The 16223-nt window shown below is 57.6% G+C and overlaps 1 protein-coding gene across 1 annotated transcript in view; it reads right to left on the bottom strand.

Moving 5' to 3' along the window:
- The window catches only part of DNAH17 (dynein axonemal heavy chain 17), a 27750-nt gene extending 11564 nt beyond the window's left edge, over positions 1–16186 (bottom strand). The window contains 52 exon segments of the mRNA XM_031556311.1: positions 117–278; positions 457–548; positions 639–786; positions 941–1043; positions 1171–1336; positions 1413–1620; positions 2202–2375; positions 2457–2739; positions 2847–2995; positions 3105–3232; positions 3542–3674; positions 3772–3909; positions 3987–4214; positions 4646–4784; positions 5125–5282; positions 5390–5494; positions 5779–5935; positions 6007–6167; positions 6425–6556; positions 6656–6763; positions 6848–6973; positions 7467–7619; positions 7802–7928; positions 8112–8203; positions 8280–8627; positions 8727–8849; positions 8921–9169; positions 9276–9428; positions 9676–9762; positions 9849–9965; positions 10035–10257; positions 10326–10434; positions 10437–10494; positions 10569–10811; positions 10880–11062; positions 11206–11349; positions 11480–11620; positions 11710–11813; positions 11972–12080; positions 12243–12389; positions 12496–12691; positions 12779–13035; positions 13174–13290; positions 13461–13643; positions 13645–13788; positions 13858–14013; positions 14125–14250; positions 14340–14425; positions 14506–14605; positions 14672–14864; positions 15098–15291; positions 15845–16186. Coding sequence (XP_031412171.1) covers positions 117–278; positions 457–548; positions 639–786; positions 941–1043; positions 1171–1336; positions 1413–1620; positions 2202–2375; positions 2457–2739; positions 2847–2995; positions 3105–3232; positions 3542–3674; positions 3772–3909; positions 3987–4214; positions 4646–4784; positions 5125–5282; positions 5390–5494; positions 5779–5935; positions 6007–6167; positions 6425–6556; positions 6656–6763; positions 6848–6973; positions 7467–7619; positions 7802–7928; positions 8112–8203; positions 8280–8627; positions 8727–8849; positions 8921–9169; positions 9276–9428; positions 9676–9762; positions 9849–9965; positions 10035–10257; positions 10326–10434; positions 10437–10494; positions 10569–10811; positions 10880–11062; positions 11206–11349; positions 11480–11620; positions 11710–11813; positions 11972–12080; positions 12243–12389; positions 12496–12691; positions 12779–13035; positions 13174–13290; positions 13461–13643; positions 13645–13788; positions 13858–14013; positions 14125–14250; positions 14340–14425; positions 14506–14605; positions 14672–14864; positions 15098–15291; positions 15845–16186 — 8202 coding nt within the window.
- Between the last annotated feature and the right edge of the window lie 37 nt (positions 16187–16223).

The raw sequence follows: 16223 nt of genomic DNA on the forward strand, positions 1-16223 counted from the left end.
AATGGTGGGCATGTGGAAGGGACCCCTCTCCTGGTGCAGGGCTCCTGGCATGGCTGCACTCAGCATCATCGCAACCCCCCAGATGTGTCATGCCCTCCTTTTCCAGCACAGCTTACAGCAAAGAATTTCTTGCAGGTGTCAGTTAGCATTTTCCCAAAGCTTTTCTGATCCTTGTCATCAACGAGCTTGTCCCCGTAGACCCGCTCAGCTTCGTGCATCCAGAGCCTCACCAGGTCCACGGGGCTCCGCAGGCACTCAGGGGTGGAGAACAGCAGTCCCTGCAAACGCAGGGACCCTCAGCCCATGGGGTTTGTTTGCTGCTGCTCAAAGCCGAATTAAAGAGCAGCTTTGGGAAAAGGTCATGGCACTGGGGCAGGGACACGGTGTGCTGCAAGCGTGCACAACAAAGGAAGGAGAGGAATAAATGCACTTTAACAGGAACAACCTGCCCAGTACCTGGAATATGTTGGAGAGGTCTCGGAGGTTGAAGAGGTAGTGGAACTTGATGGCGGTGGGCAGGAAGATGGCGGTGACCCGCTGATGCAGGGCTGTGGGCAGGGTGTGCAGTGAGCAGCTGCTGAGCCTCAGCTGGCACTGTGCTCAGCGCTGCCCTCCCCGCTCCCAGTACCGGAGCTCACCCAGCGCGGCTGCCACCAGCTGTTCCTGCAGCCTCTGCACAGCCAGCGGCACCTTCTGCAGGGCCAGGTGCTGAGTCAGGATGGCGCTGTAGATGGTCAGCAGTGCATCCTGGCCGGGGAAGCTCACGGCGAAGACGCAGAAGTGTCGCTGCAGCAAGGAGCAGAGACTCAGGGGGAGCAGCGGCCTGCGGGGCTGATGGAGCCAGCCAGCACTGAGGAGCTCCCTGGCCCCGTCTGTGCTCTCAGCTCAGGTTGGGACACAGCCCCCACTCCAGGAGAGCGGCGCTGTGAGCCCTGCGTACCTGCAGCCTGGAGTCAATGGTGAAGGACCCCGCGGTCGGGTTCATGCAGGACACGTACTGACAGTTGTGGATGTCCTTCAGGGTCAGTTTGATCCTGTCGTACCTGCGCAGAACAGTGGTATTTCCTTCAGGTGGGTTCCCCCACCCCCACAGCACTGCCCTGTGCCCATGGACAGCCCCAGCCCTCAGCTGAGCATCACTGAGTGGCATACGTGCCAACAGCCACCTACCAGTGCCCGTGGTCCATATGCTGCCGGATGAGTGTGTGCGGAGCCACGGTGCCATACTTGTCCACCTCAGGCATGTTCAAGTCATCAATGAAGTAAATGAGCCTCTTAGTGCCTGGTGGGCCATAGTTCCTTCCCGACTTCTTCTCCAGGGGCTTCTCCAAGATGGCTGCAAAGGGCAGAGAGCATGGGCCATGGGAAAGCACAACAGAGCCCACAGAGGAGCAGCTGTGGACGGTCCTTACCTTGCAGCATGGCTGAGGTGGTGTAGAAGTTAAAGGGCACAGACTGCACCAGGTACTCCTCTGTGCTGAGTGCTTCGAGCTTGTCCCACATGAGCACAGTTTTCCCCGTCCCCGCATTCCCCACCAGCATCAGCGGCCGCTGCTTCTCCATCAGCAGGTCCATGAAGTAGCGGATGCGGACGGTCTCGGTGGTGTGCACCATGGAGGCCTGGGGAAGGCAACAGTTGGGACGTGCCCCCGTGCAGTGTGCCTGCAGCCCCTGGACTCTTCTCTGGGCACTACTATTGCTCTGAGCAAAGGCAATGCCTCACCACACCGATCTGGGCCCTTTCTACAGCAAAACGTCTCAGCACCTGGCTATCCTAAGGGCTTTATGACCAACAAGTGAAGCCATCGGATACATCAAAACAACACATCTTTCCTGAGACCTGTGTGCCATGTCTTGTCTGGCCAACACATGGCGAAATCCAACCCCGGTGCTTCCCCTTTTCCATCACATCTTTGACGCAACCGCCCTCCCTCATTGCAGCATTTCAAAAGATGTATGCAAATCACGTTTTTCATGAGAATCCAAAGCCAGGCATTGCACTGAAACTAAAAAGAAGAGTTACAGCTTGCATATATACATGGAGTAAAGCAAAACTACAGAGAGCTGCAGGTTCACCTGATGCCATCCCATACAGCCCAGTGCCTGCAGTGCTGCAGATGTGTGCACACAGTGTGTAGGGGAAAGATTGCTGGCTAATAAACCAATAAGGCATGGCTATACAGACAGCTTGTGGGAAATACCTGCAAGGGAACTTCAGGGTCAAGTTTGAATGCTGGCACTTTATCAGTCCAGGGCATGAATTTCTTTGTTTCTGGATCGATGTAATAGTCGAAAATTGTCCCCTGAGCAGGAAACTTGACGGATTTGAACTCGTTCACCCACCACTTGCTGAACTCTGCACGGTAATCCATGAGCTTTTGGAGGGAACCAAAGGAGAAAAACTCAGAACACGGCCAACGTGGTCATTTGGCGCTCCCACAGCATCACAGCCCAACCTGGTCCTGGAACATGGCTCCACCAAAGGCCCAGATGCAGGCAAAGATGAAGTAGAGCTCATAGAGCTCACGGGGAGAGTCTGGTGGCACGTTCTGTGGTGTCAGGAGGCACTCCAGCAGGTACAGGATCATCTGTATCACCGTGATCTCAGGGATAGGGGTGATCTTCTTGAAGCCAAACTTGAGCTTCTCCAGACACACAGGCACGTACTTATCAAACAGAATCATCAGATTGGCCTTCTCGGACTGCACGGCTCTCTTCTCAATCCAGCTGGTCACCACACTGTGGAGGGATGGGTGAGCAGGGCTGCAGGGATCAGGGTCCCCCAGCCCAGCCCATCCCAGCCCATCCCAGCCCCAACCCATCCCCATTCCCATGCCCTTGCTCACGGGTTCCAGCCCAGATCTGCAGGGTTGATGTAGAGGATCCCTGCCCGGGACACAGTGGCCGGCGTGGCAGTGCGCAGGTGGCTGATCTCAAAGAGCAGCCGCATGGTGGGGTTGAGGGGGATGCGCTCATTGCTGGCCAAAGTGAGGACCTGGAGGAAGTGGCCTGTCACAGGGCAGCTCCGATTTTGGGGAGCGGGCACAAAGAGGTTTATCATCCTCAGTTCACAAGCCCAGCTCCTTGGGCGTGATGGCACCAACCTTATTGTCATCCATGACCGTGTTCAGGGACTCGATCCACATGGGGTCAATATCACCATCGAGGATGATCCACTTGGGCCCCTTATGTGTGATGTTAGCCAGGTCACGCATCGTTGAAGAAAACAGACCTGTCCATACAGAGACATGCGGGCTTTTCCTCCCCAGCTCTTCCTACTCAGAGCAGGTTTGCTGGGGCACACGCTGGGTTGGTGCTTCCCCTGCACACACCTACGCTCCCTTCTCTCCCCATCACCCCAGTAAAAAGCCCCAGGGCTTCCCATCGCTACCACCGCACCACGGACAAGATGTTCACAAGGATGCATCTCATGAGGGCATTTCCCTGTGTGTCAGCCCCCCCCTGAGGGGTTGGCTGAGTCTGGTCCCGCTCAGTGTAAGCGCGTTCCATGGAGCAGCGCCTGCCAGCTTTGGCCTCTCACCATCCTTCCACTCTCGTGTAGACGGATGGATAATCCCAAAGAGCTCATCGCAGGTCACAGCCTTTGGGTCGAGGTCCACAGTGACCGGCTTCCGCTTCATGTTGCGGTACGTCTTGTTGAGCGACCTCAGCACCTACGGGATGGGACTGCTGCAGTGGTGGTGGCAGATCCTGTGGGTCCCTGCAGCCTTCTCCCAGCTCCCAGCCCCCCCGGCTGTGTTCAGCTGCTACCTGGGACTTGCCGCAGCCGGCGTTGCCGATGACGAAGACGGAGTGCCGCACCTGCAGCAGCTCCTCCAGCTGCACCACCTTCAGCACAAAGCTATCTTCCGCCTGCAGCTTCAGCTCCAGCACCGACTGCTTGATGATCTGGGGGAGAGAGGGTGCTGATCCCCCCCCACCCCATCAGCCTCCCCCTGGCTCTCACCCCCAGCACGCTCAGTCACCTTCTCAAAGTTCAAATCCCTCTTCCTGGGGACGTCCAGAGCAGGGAAGAGGTCCCCAATCAGCCCCATGAACACAGGCAGGTCATCTGTCACGATCTTGGGGATGTTGAAGTCCCGTAAGGCTCTCATGAGGACCTGGTCCTCGGCACGGTTCGGGTCCCCCCTCTTCAAGGAGCCTGCTACCACCAGCACAGACTTGATAGCCCGCAGACCCCAGTCGTAGTGATCCTGCCAAGTGGGCAACAAATGTCATTTCAGTGAGAGAGCTGCTTGAAACAATACCACAGAGGGATATCCTCTCCACCCCACACTCGGCCGTCCGCACAGCACCCCGCAGACAGTCCCAGGGCCCAGGAATGGATGGCAGTCTGCCTTGCTTCCTGGGAAGCACATTTCTGTTGGCTTGTAAATCACTTCTGCTGAGATGCGGAACATCTGCATGCTCACATCTTAGCCAGCTGTATTCTATTTTATTTTGGAACTTCTTGATTTCTTCCAGAAGGCAGAAATACGCTGTATGAGTGTTGAAGAGGGATTTGTTCAGCCACAGAGCTGGACTCTGCGAGCCAGCACATTGCCAGCTGAGGGATCTCAAGCTGTCAGGGCTGAAAACCAGGTTAACTCTTTCCCTTAGAGAAGCATGGATATTGTCCTGTTACCTGTTTAGACAGCAGCTCCTTGCAGAGTGTGTACAAAGTAATGAACTTCCTTGCTAGGAGCTTGGCATCAATAAAGCCTTCTGCAACCAGCATGATTTCACAGATGAGCTCGAAATCTGGAACCACCATGGCACAGGGTCTGGGGAAGCAAAGCAGGTTAGCAGGGTGCATACACAGCCACAAGCCATCAAGATTTGCACCCTGTTTTTCCATTCAGATCATGCACTGCTGCTGTTAGAATGACCAACAAGTGGCAACCTCATGCAACCCTCTGCCAGCCCCCATTACACAGCCAGGTGCTCTGAGCATCCTCCTGCAGCTGAGCAGCCCCACAGCTCTGAGCTGAGTGCTCCAGGAGTGTGGGGGTCTCTTACAGCAGGACCACCAGCAAGCACAAGTGTCCTCGTGTACGTGAGCAAAGGCTTCAGTTCATGTCACAGCTGTGTCAGGTTAATGGTGACCCAACTGCCTGCCTGTACCTGAACAGAGCCTTTAAGTTTTCGGGTAGTTCTGTCCGTCCTGCATAGCCAGGGTTCATCGTGATGAACAGCCCGACCGACGGCACCAGCGATATCGTCTCTCCGAGAAAATTGAATGTTTTCTTTTTGGCACGAATTGCATCCTGAATACATTTCACCTGGGCAGGGAGCAGAGGTGTCAGCGCTGCGGTGCTCGTGGGGCTGCTCTCAGCCATGTGAGAACCCTGGCACCACTCACCTCCAAGTGACAAGGAAAGGCACCCACCTGCACTGCGATCACAGACAGCACCTCCACCGCGATGCGATTGAACTCGTCAAAGCAGCCCCAGGCTCCGGTCTGAGCGAGGCCCTTGTAGATATTGCCACAGGACTGGAGAGCAAAGCAAAGGGAAGAGGCATCAGAGGCTCCAAGCATCAATTACAGAGCATGCTGTCAGGAGCTGCTCCTGTTTGGAGCTGGGAGCTGCTCCCTTGGGAGGCGGTGTGTATCAATGCGGCAGCCCCCAGCTCACAGCAGCTGCTGCCTGGCCCCACAGCTCTCGTGGGTTTGGGAGTGCAGAGCAAGGTCCCAGCCCCTTTTCAAGGCACGGCTGTGGGAACTGCAGCACAGGCAGTGGTGCACCTGAGGGCTCTCCCCGAGCCCCACTCCCCTACCTTATAGTCCATCTGCTCAGAGCAGTTGAAGACGTAGACCATCATGCCCACCGCCCGGCCCAGGTCCTTGGTGGTTTCTGTTTTCCCGGTGCCCGCAGGGCCGGCAGGGGCTCCTCCCATGTAGAGATGCAGGGACTGCGTCAGGGTGATGTAGCACCTGGGGGGCGATGGTGGGGGCTGAGCACAACCACATGGAGCCGAGCCGGGGCACGGGGAGCTGAGCCCTACCGGTCAGTCAGCGGGGTGATGACGAGCCGTGGTGTGTTGCCCAGGTACTCATAGGAGTACTGCAGCTGTGCATCACAGATGTTGGCATAGCAGTGCCTCTGGCCCTCGTCCCAGCGGTGCCGCAGCTGTGACTGCCACGTGAACGCCTGCGCGTTCTCCACCTGCAGAGCAGCCATCACCACCTGCTCCCACCCACACCATTGGGGCGTTCCCTGGGGAGACGTTCCTTGGGCTACTCCAACCCAGAACCAGGTCCCCTCAAAGGGATCCATCCCCCTGCAGTGCTCCAAGTACCTTTGCTTCCCATCTGACCTCCTCGCACACTTTAGCTACTTTGCATCCTTTAGAAAGGATAATAATGGGAGTAAAGCTCAGAGGTGCTGAGAAAGCAGTGAAAATATGATCTGGCGACTTCTACCTTTGTGAGGATCATTTTGGCCACAACGTCTCTGGCGTGCACATCAATGGTGCAGATTGTCATGATCTTCATTCTGTCTCCCGCAGACAAGTTTCCAATGAGCAGTGAGATCAGTGCGTTTAGCTGAGTGATCTGAGGAAGAAGTGAGAAAGAGAAAAATTACATCATGCTTTCCTGCCTGTCTGCCTGACAGCAGCAGGGACTGCAGGACAGGGTCGGCGGGAGACAAACCTGCTTTTTGTTATAGTCCTTAATTGCATTTTCATAGCCCTCCTCCAGCCTTGCAAAGGCAATGCCGACTTCTGTGGTCCACCAGATCTGGGTGCAAGTCAGAGCAATCTGCAATCAATTAAGCAGACAAAACATTCATCAGTGGGTCAGGCGCCGACCTCTCAGCCCAGCTCAGCCCCGTGGCAGCCCTACCTGTGCTGGGTAGTCAAACACCCACTGCTCCCGTGGCTTGTCCTCATAGCTGGCCACAGCCTCAGGGATCAGGTGCTGCAGTGTGGAGCGCATGCTGTCCAGCACGCGGTTCAGCCACACCTCCACCTGTGTGAGTGGAACTGTGAGCATTTCCCAGCCCTGTTTGGTTCTGGCCACATGCAGGTTAGGCTGCTGGCGTGGAACTGCCCTCCTGCTGCAGGCTCACAGCAGCCTGCGTGGCCAGAGCCATTCCTTGTTCTGCATGGGGACCAGAGGCACTGCACTGTGCCCTAAGGAGGGGACATCGGGGCAGGGAGCACCAATTAATGCATGCCTGATGCACGCAGCTGCTCGCCCTGCACATCGTGCTGGTGTACACTCAGGGCTGAGCGCTTGATAAAAAGCTGCATGAAAACCCCCAGTATACGGCCCCATCTGACAATACAAACTGCAGTTTATGGAGCACAAAGTGGGGGTGAGCAGACAGACCATGCTGTAGAGGGACTGCACAGCTCAGTGCTTTTACATTCTCCGTTACTGCAGCTCTGTTCTAGGTTTCATCTCAGCCTGGACCCCACAGCCCCCACCCCACGTGCAGCAGCTCCCAGCCCCTGCTGACCTGCCCTGACAGATTGCACTCTGCATCCAACTGCACAAACTCCTCCTCTTTGCTGAACATCCCCAGGGCCACCTTCAGTGGCTTTTTGTCTGGGCTCATCTTGAACTTCAGCTTAGCAAGACTGTCAAACAGCTTCGAGAGGTGACGGGACACCTGTGGGCAGCAGGGGAAGGAGCCCCATTGGGGTCAGAGGGCGTTTTGCAGCTCAGGGTGCTGCATCCCTGTGTCCCAGTGGGACAGAGATGCTGTTCAGTTTGGAGATTTTAAGACAATCTGCAATATGTCAGGACGTGAGAGGGGTGGGATGCGCCTCCTGGCTTGTGCTCAGCCCATACCTCAGCTGGCTCGTTCCCATTAGACAGAATGTCAAGCAGATCCGCAGAGGAAACAAAGTAGAATCTGGGGAAGGCCAGTCGCTTTGTCTCCAGGTATTCAGCCAAAGCCTTCTCACAGACCGCCAGCCTGGCAGGAAGCGAGGAGGGGAAAAAAAAGCTAAAAAAAGTGCACTCATTTCTACCATTTGCAGAGTAATGATGTTAAGTAAGATGACACTTTGGCTGCTGGGGAAAGCAAACTTCTCCTTTGGCCTTAGAACAGACTGTGGGGGTTTCTCCAGAACGCTTCATCAGGATGACCCAAACCCACCTCTTCTGCAGTGCCTCCAGTTTGCCGAAGAGACCAGGTTTGTTGGTAGCTTCGATGACATTGGGGGTTTTTATTGCGTCGGCCATTAGTTCCTGCAAGACAAAAAGGACTGGGCTGTACCTGAAGCAGCAGTGAGCTCTGGGGCACAGGAAGGGTCGGGCTTCTCACTCTGAAGTCCTTATCAATGGAATCAAACTTCTTGGAGTCCTCTGGCAGCTGGCTGCGGATGTCTTCAGAGCCGATGAAGATGCTCTCCAGGTGACTCCACGTCCTCTGCACCTCAAACAAGATGCTGATCACGGAGTCGGCGGTCGACAGCTTCTGCTGCCAGCCCGACACTTCCTGGAGGAAGAAGGCGAGGTACTTGGAGGCCATCAGGTTCTGCAGCTGCACTTGGTTGTCCTCCAGCGTCTCGATGAGCACTTCGTCCGACTTGAGGAGCATGATGCCCGTCCTGGAGTGCGGCTCGTGCTCAAACTGCATTGTGGCCCAGGTACTGTCCAGGGCGCTCAGCACCTGCAGTGTGAGAAATGGGCACGAGTTGCAGGGGCCGCATGCTGCTGTGGGGGCTCTCCGTAAAGCAGCTGCAAACCGAGCAGGGATTAATTACTGTACCTTCTCCATCCCTGACTCCTTCACAGCTTTGTCCACGATGCCACGAACCTCATCCTCGAACTTGTGCAGGTTCAGCTGCAGCAGATCCGCCAGGGTTGTGTCTTTGGACATGGTGAAGTTCACCTGTGGCAGAACTGACATTGTTGGGCACAGCCCCCCCAGTGCAACCTCCCCTCTGTTGGCTCGGAGCACACCTTGGTTGCCTGCATGAGCTCATGCCAGTGCCGATCCCTGATGGCCGGGTTCTGCAGCTCGTTCACAGCACGCAGGGATGTCATCATGTTCTTCACATTGTTGTCCAGCCCTGTGAATGCATCCCAGCTTCTCATCTCCTTATCCAGGCTTCGAATATCTTTAGCAAATTTCTTGCAGTCGATATCCATCTGCTCGACGTTGATATCCTTCCATTTGGTGGTTTTCCAATCATCGATGCTCGTGTTGACCTGCGGTCGGGAGGACACTTTCAGAGGACTGTGCACCCAGCCCAGTGCACAGAGCAGAACGGCAGTGCCCTCTGCGCTGCACTGCCTTGCAGACTACAGCACATACCAGCACAATCATGTCCCAGAGCTGCTTCAGCAGTCGCACATCTCTGTGGCACGCTTTGAGCTGCTTGTACTCTGGGACGGCCACTTCAAACAGCCCGGCTGACTTGGACAGTGCGGCCATGTCGCTCTCCATGGCAGCAATGTTCCTCTGTTGCTGGAGGAGAGAAGGAAAAGGGCTCAGTCAGCGACCACGTGCCCTGCCCTGGGGATGTGTGTCCTGCACTGGGAATGTGTGTCCTGCCCTGGGAATGTGTGTCCTGCTCTGGGGATGTGTGTCCTGCTCTGGGGATGTGTGTCCTGCTCTGGGGATGTGTGTCCTGCTCTGGGGACAGCGCTGTGCGGTGGCTCTCCTCTCTGGAACTGCCCAGCAGTGCAGCGTGGCCAGACATCGCCCTCCCTACCTTGCTGAGGGATCTGTAGGGCTCCGGGTCAGTGTAGGAGAAAGGGGCTTTTTCACGGAACTTCTCCCTGAAGGCGTGCTGCTGGACCTGCAGGACACAGAGGGGTTGGTGTCTGGGGGGCACGAGGGTGATCTGGAACCACCAGTTTGTCCCCGCTCCCCCCAGCGCCGCACCTCAAACTGCTGGCATTTCCTGCGGATGATGTTGACCTCGTTCGTTTGCAGAGGTGCCACGTTCTGCTTCACATGGAAGGAGAGCTTCTTGGTGTTGTCCCACTGCTCGGGCAGCTCCTGCATCATACACCGCATTACAGCCCGCCCCACGAGCCCATACTTCACCCCGCACCCTGCACCACTCACCTGGAGCTGCTGGTGCACCTCCTCGGGCATCTCCTCCCCAAACATGCTGAGCAGTGCAATGGTTTCCTTCAGGGGCCCAAACATGCCATCGGTGGCTGCCTGTCGGTCCTTCACCCTCAGCAGGTGCCCCATCACCTCCACCAGCCCGTCATAATCTCCCTCTTCCACCGGCTTGCTCAAGCCAGCAGTGGCTTCCTTGATGAAGGCTTCCAGCTCCTGCAGGCTGGGTGCAGACGGGGTCTCAGAGGGGCTCGGAGTGCTGTGCCCCCCAGCAGTGCCATCCCCTATTACCTGCTGGTGACGTGGTCGGTGAGGTGCTGCCGCAGTGCCTGGCCCCGGCTGCGTGCAGCGCTCAGCAGCATCTGCTTGAAGGGGCGGCAGTCGCTCTGCAGCCACCCCCGAACACCACAGTGCTGGCAAAGCCCGACACCTCCTGGCACAGCTCCTCGCACGCATTGATCTGCGGGATGGAGTCAATCACAGCCTGCAGCTGACAGTTCCCAGGCACCATCTGTCCCCACGTCCTCCCCATACCTCCTCCTGGAAGAGCTGCAGCGATGGAAGTCCCTCACGTGAGGGTTCCTCAGGCTGTCCGGGGCTGGGGGAGCTCTGGAAGGTGAGGAAGTGCTGCAGAAACTCCTTGGGGCCCTCAAGCCACAGCTCTGCATACTGCTCGAAGTTGGCGCAGTGCTCCATGCCCTCAGCCATGGCATCAGCCGCCAGCGACATCACCTCCTCCCGCATCCTGCTGAGCTCCACCTCCTCCTCCAGCTCAGACTGTGGGGATGGCACAGCTCCAGGCACCGCCTGCGGCTGCAGGGATGCACTCACCCCTGGGAACCCACCTTGTAGCTCAGCTTCCCCTCCAGCAGCCGGGGTATGCACGCTGCACAGCCATAGATGTCGGCCAGCAGGTGCTCCAGCAGCTTCAGGAAGCTGTTCTCATCCGTCACATCCAATGAGGGCCGGAACCCCACCGCGCCATCACACAGCTCCATGCACACCTCGAACAGCGGGGCCACGTGTGCCTGGAAGAGAGTGGAACCTGAGTGTTCCTATGGACCCCACAGCAGGGATGGAACAGCCGCACCACTGAACAGAACACCCAGAGGGAGGAACAGTGCGTGGGGGTGAACGTGGGCACGGAGTGGCAGAGCAAACCTGGACGTACATGAGGGGCCATGTTGATGAGCAGCAGCTTCAAGGATTTGTGAACAAGTGTGAAGAGCCCATCCAACACTACTTTGTCAACGTATTTTACGTAGTCCAGCCAGATCTGCGATGATGTATCAGCCTTGAACAGCTCTGCATTCTCCTGCAGGTCAAAGGAAACCAACCCAGTGTTTGTCAATCAGTGCACAGCAGGCGCCCCGGCTCCCAGCACTTTGCAGATAGGTGCCCTGTGCTCAGCTGGTTCTGCTGGAAGCACCCCAGGCTGTGCACACCTGCACCATGGCCTCAATCTTGCTGCTCGCCTCCCGGATGGCTGCATAGCGCCGGGCCACATTGCTCGCCCGCCCATCCAGGTCCAGCAGTGCTGCCTCCTTGTTGTCCTTCCTCTCGAACACGGGAGTGGCTGAGCACTCCTGCATAGCACAGAGTGCCATAAGGTAAATCCCTGCAGCGTGCACAATGGGGACAGCACAGGTACAGCACAAGCAGCCAGAGCGCCTACCTCCATAAGCTGGCTGATATTTTCCACGTTTAGCTTTGATTTCTGCATTCTGGTGTTTAAGTCATACAAGATCTCTCTCATCTCCTGAATGTATTCCATCACACCTGGGAGGAAAATGCAGATGACACGGCTCAGGTAGATCTGGGTGGAGGTGAGTGGGGCAGGAATGTGCAGGAAGGGGAATGGCGTTTTGGGCACGGAGATGGGGGACGCTCCCCCCTGGACCCACAGCTCCCATCTGCAGGGCCTGTGTCACTCATACCGTCGTGGTGCCAGCACAGGGTCTGCTCTGCAGTGGCCAGACGGCCGTCGATGGCCTCCAGCTCCGCTGCCACCAGTGGGAGCTCCACGGGCAGCGCCGTCTGCTTCACCTGCAGGAGGGCCAGCCCTGTGGTCACCAGGGTATGGAGGGACCGCAGGCTCTTAGACCTGTCCATAGGTACTCCCACCTCCCCAAGAGCCCCCCAGAACCCGACTGGCACTCAGCAGGGCAGCACTTGGGGCACGGACCAGCACCAACCCCAACCACTTGCCTTGTTGTACCAGCCTGTCATGAGGTCCAGGTTGTCCACAAACTTCTGTAAAGTCTCTTTCTGTGCAAAGAGTTTCTCGGCACCGACTGGGATGTCCTTCTGCTTCTGGAAGCCCAGGTACTTCACCTCCCGCAGGACAGCAATGAGCTGCAAGAATACACCATGGGGGGGGACAGTGGTTGTTAGGAAAACGCAAAATGTTTGGTGGTATGTAAGACCAGTCTGCATCCAAGTGCATCACTGCTGGCATCACCTTCCTGTTGAAGTTTACGCTGATGAGGGAGGAATTGGGGTCCCTGTAGATCAGGGGCTGCTCCAGGTGGAAGAGGCAGTCCTGGTCAGCCCCGCTCGCCCATACTGCGTACACCTGCTCACAGTAGCCCTGTAGAAGCTCCATCATTTCTTCATACTTCCCAGACACCAGTGTGGCCTCAGGGCTGGTCATCGCACTGTCAGAGGCACAGCAGACACAGCTGCCATAGCTGGGACATATCCTGCCCCACATCCCCATAGCGCTGGGGCTGAGTCTCACGTACGGGTGGTTGATGGCAAAGAGCTCCTGGTGCGTCCCCTGCAGCCTCTGCTGCAGCTCCAGCGCCCACTGCAGCTGCCCGGCCACCGGAGGCATGTTGGTATGCACAGGGACAGCAGCACCAGCACGTGTGCATGTGTCAAACAGTCGCTTCATATCGTCCAGCTCAGCACTGAATGTGGCCAGCAGCGCCGAGCACTGAGGGGACACAGCGGCACGGAGCAGCGGGCGCTCCAGCAGAGAGGAGAACATGTGCACCAGCTGAGGGGGGAGGACACGTGCACCAGCTGAGGGCGAGGAATGTGCTCCTCCCGTACCCACGGCACCGCTGTGGGTCTGAGTGCCAGCAGCACCCAGTGCCCACCCTCACCCGTGGGTTTCCCCGTGGGCACCACGCACCTTCACGGCCGACCTCAGGCTGTTGCAGTCACCAAAGCCCTGGCACAGGATGGTGGCCATCCGCCTGTCCAGGTCCTGAATCTTGCTCTGGAACTCCGTAAAATCCTGGTTCAATTGCTGCCAATGACAAGGCGGTGCTCAGAGCAGGCTCAGCACCAGTAGCTCCAGGAGGGTTCACTCAGCCCCAGAGCCTGTGGTCATCACCAGCGCCAGCACAAAGATGATGATTTTACATGCAAACTTCCAGCAAGAGGTGATGCAAACTTTCCATCCCAGCACCCACTCACCTCATCCTCGGGATCCAAGGGATCATATTTACAATCAGCAAATTCCTTGGTGAGCTCGGAGACCTCCTCATAGATCTGCAGCACCTGGTGCCCCAGGATGTTCCCCCTCACCCCACCCAGCTCTGCTTTCTCCAGCTTCAAGAACTCCATGGCCGTCTCATACAGCTCCTGCCAAGCAGAAGCAAGTGCTGCATTTTGCATCCATGTTCCCATCTCTGTGCCCACAGTGCTGCATTCTCACCTCAATGGTCCTCAGCCGGTGCAGGAAGGCATCCAACCTCCTGAAGACGAGGGAGCGAGGGAACTCCCAGAGCTGTGGCTCCTTCTCCTAGGGAGGGATGAGGCTGTCAGTACAGTAGGGTGGGGGAAGACGGACCCACACCATCCCCACACGTGCCGTGAACAAGGAGGGCAGCACGTCAGAACAGCAGTGGTCGTAGGACTGGAAGAACTTCTCGATGGTGGAAATGCTCAACTTGATGTTCTCCAAGGTCTCGTCGAGCTCTCCTTGCAGCCCCTTCATCACTTCCTCGGGACTCAGGAAATTTCGGGTCTAGGATGGAAAAAAGCCACAGTGGGCAGGGGAGCCCCTGTAGCAGCTGGTGATTCCCTGCAGCCCAGCACACCAGGCAGGAGACTCTGCTCCCTGAGCCACCCCCCGTACCATCTCAATGAGGAGGTTGCAGATCTCCTGCAGGATGACGATGACGTGGGACGGAGTGTTGTAGTGCTCAGAGTGCACCCAGGTGAGGCAGACGGTGTACAGCACTCTGTCAATGTATGGCTGCAGCTGTGGGAGCAGAGCCCTGTCAGCATGGGGACACAGCAATGCTGTGCCAGGGGTGGGCACAGTGCTGTTTTCCTCCACCTGGAACTCACCTGGAAGTACTCTGTCTGCTCCATCTCTTCCAGTAGGATCTGCAGCGGCTGAAGGTAGAGGCTGATGTTGTTGGCTTCCTGCAAGCCTGGCACAGGTGAGAAATGGCGTGGGCACCTGGGATGCCTCGTGCAAATACTGGAGCTCACACATCACCCAGAGCCTCACCTGCACTGACATCCCTGAACATGGCCTGCAGTGCCGGCCAGTAGCAGCTGTCAGCCTTCTCCAGGATCTCAGCCAGGGCCGTCACCCGCGGTGAGAGCAGCTGTGGGGGATGCACAGTTGAGCTTGGGTGGGGAACACAGCCTGGCCACCCCCGGCACGGCCGTACCTGTTCGTTGATGCACTGCAGGTGGAGGCTCCTGGTGCGCCAGAACTCAAACTCTGCCCTGGGCAGAGGGTGCAGCCCTTCCAGCAGCGGCTGTGCCGAGTCCTTGCTCAGGATTTCCCTGATCTGGTGAGACCAGTCGATGACGATTGTCTCGATGGAGTGCAGCATGGAATTGTCCACCGGCTCCTCCAGGCTGGAGGACAGCTGGGTTACAGCCCCAAACAGCCCCAGGAGCCCCACAGTCATCCCCAGCCCTGCCCGCTGTGGGGCAGCCGCTCCCAGGGCCCTGGTGCACAACCCTGCTGCCAGATGCCTGCCGTCCATCTGAACAGAGCGCAGGTCAGCGTGGGCGGCACAGGGTCAGGAAAGAGCCATCCCCATTCCCACCGCTGCATGCAGCAGCTCTCAGTCCTCCCCAGCACCCACCACTCCAGCACCGTGCGGGTCCCATTGTGGTCATCCAGGTGCTCAGGCATTGGCAGCAGTGGTTTCCCCTGGATCTTGCCGCCCATCACAAACATGTCGTTCCTCAGCCTGTGGGCACGGCGTGCGATGTCCTCTGCCACCACACCAGGACAGCTTGCCAGGTGCTCCTCACTCAGCAGCAAGGAGCACGCGACCTGGGGGACACAGCATCCTGCTGAGCCTACTGCTCAGCGTGGGCACGACCTTGGTTGGGCTCTGAGGGATTCTTCTAATCCCAGCTCTGGGAGCAGCCCCTGCCCCGCACTGGGCTTTGGGTTCGTGTGGCTTGTGGCAATGAGTGCACAAAGTAGGGGGTCAGTGCACTGTTCGTTTGGGAAGAGGGATCCCACATAGAAATATGAAATGCCCTCTGACAATTCCCAGGTATGGGGAATTACAGTTTTTAAATAACACAGGGACCCAGGAGAGTCCCCTGCTTGTGTCTGGCACCAGCTCTGTGTCCTGGTGGGGAACCCCGAAGTAGAATCAGAATGGCCTGGGTTGAAAAGGATCTCACCAACCATCAGACCAGGCTGCCCAGAGCCACATCCAGCCTGGCCTTGAATGCCTCCAGGATGTGGGCATCCACAGCCTCCTTGGGCAACCCCTTCCAGTGCGTCACCACCCTCTGTGTGATCCCATTAATGTCCTGCAGCTGCTTTCACGTCCACCTCCAATTCCAGCAGCAGGGAGCCCAGGGCCACCCACCTCCTCCACCACGGTGATCAGCTGCTCCACTGGCGAGGGGCTGATGTCCCCCACCAGCAGCGCAGCCCTGCAGTTCTCCGGGGTGATGTTTTCCTTCTTCCTCTTCACGAAGTAGGTGCCCTTGCCCTTGAGGGCAGGGGGGAAGCAGGCGGACGCCTGGAGCTGCCCGGCGGGGCTCAGCGCCAGCACCAGCTCCGGCACGTCCTGCTGCCTGAAGAACTCGTCCAGCACGGCTCTGGCCTCCTCGCTGCCCTCGAACTTGTTCCACTTGTCCGGCCGGAGCTGCAGCAGCTGCATGGTGAAGCTCTCAAGGAAGCTCCATCGCTCGTCCGGGGCTGACATCCCGGCGGCACCGCGCTCGGCCGCGGATCCCAACGCC

This window comes from Meleagris gallopavo, chromosome 20, assembly GCF_000146605.3.
Source record: "Meleagris gallopavo isolate NT-WF06-2002-E0010 breed Aviagen turkey brand Nicholas breeding stock chromosome 20, Turkey_5.1, whole genome shotgun sequence".
In the NCBI taxonomy this organism is placed as follows: Eukaryota; Metazoa; Chordata; class Aves; order Galliformes; family Phasianidae; genus Meleagris; species Meleagris gallopavo.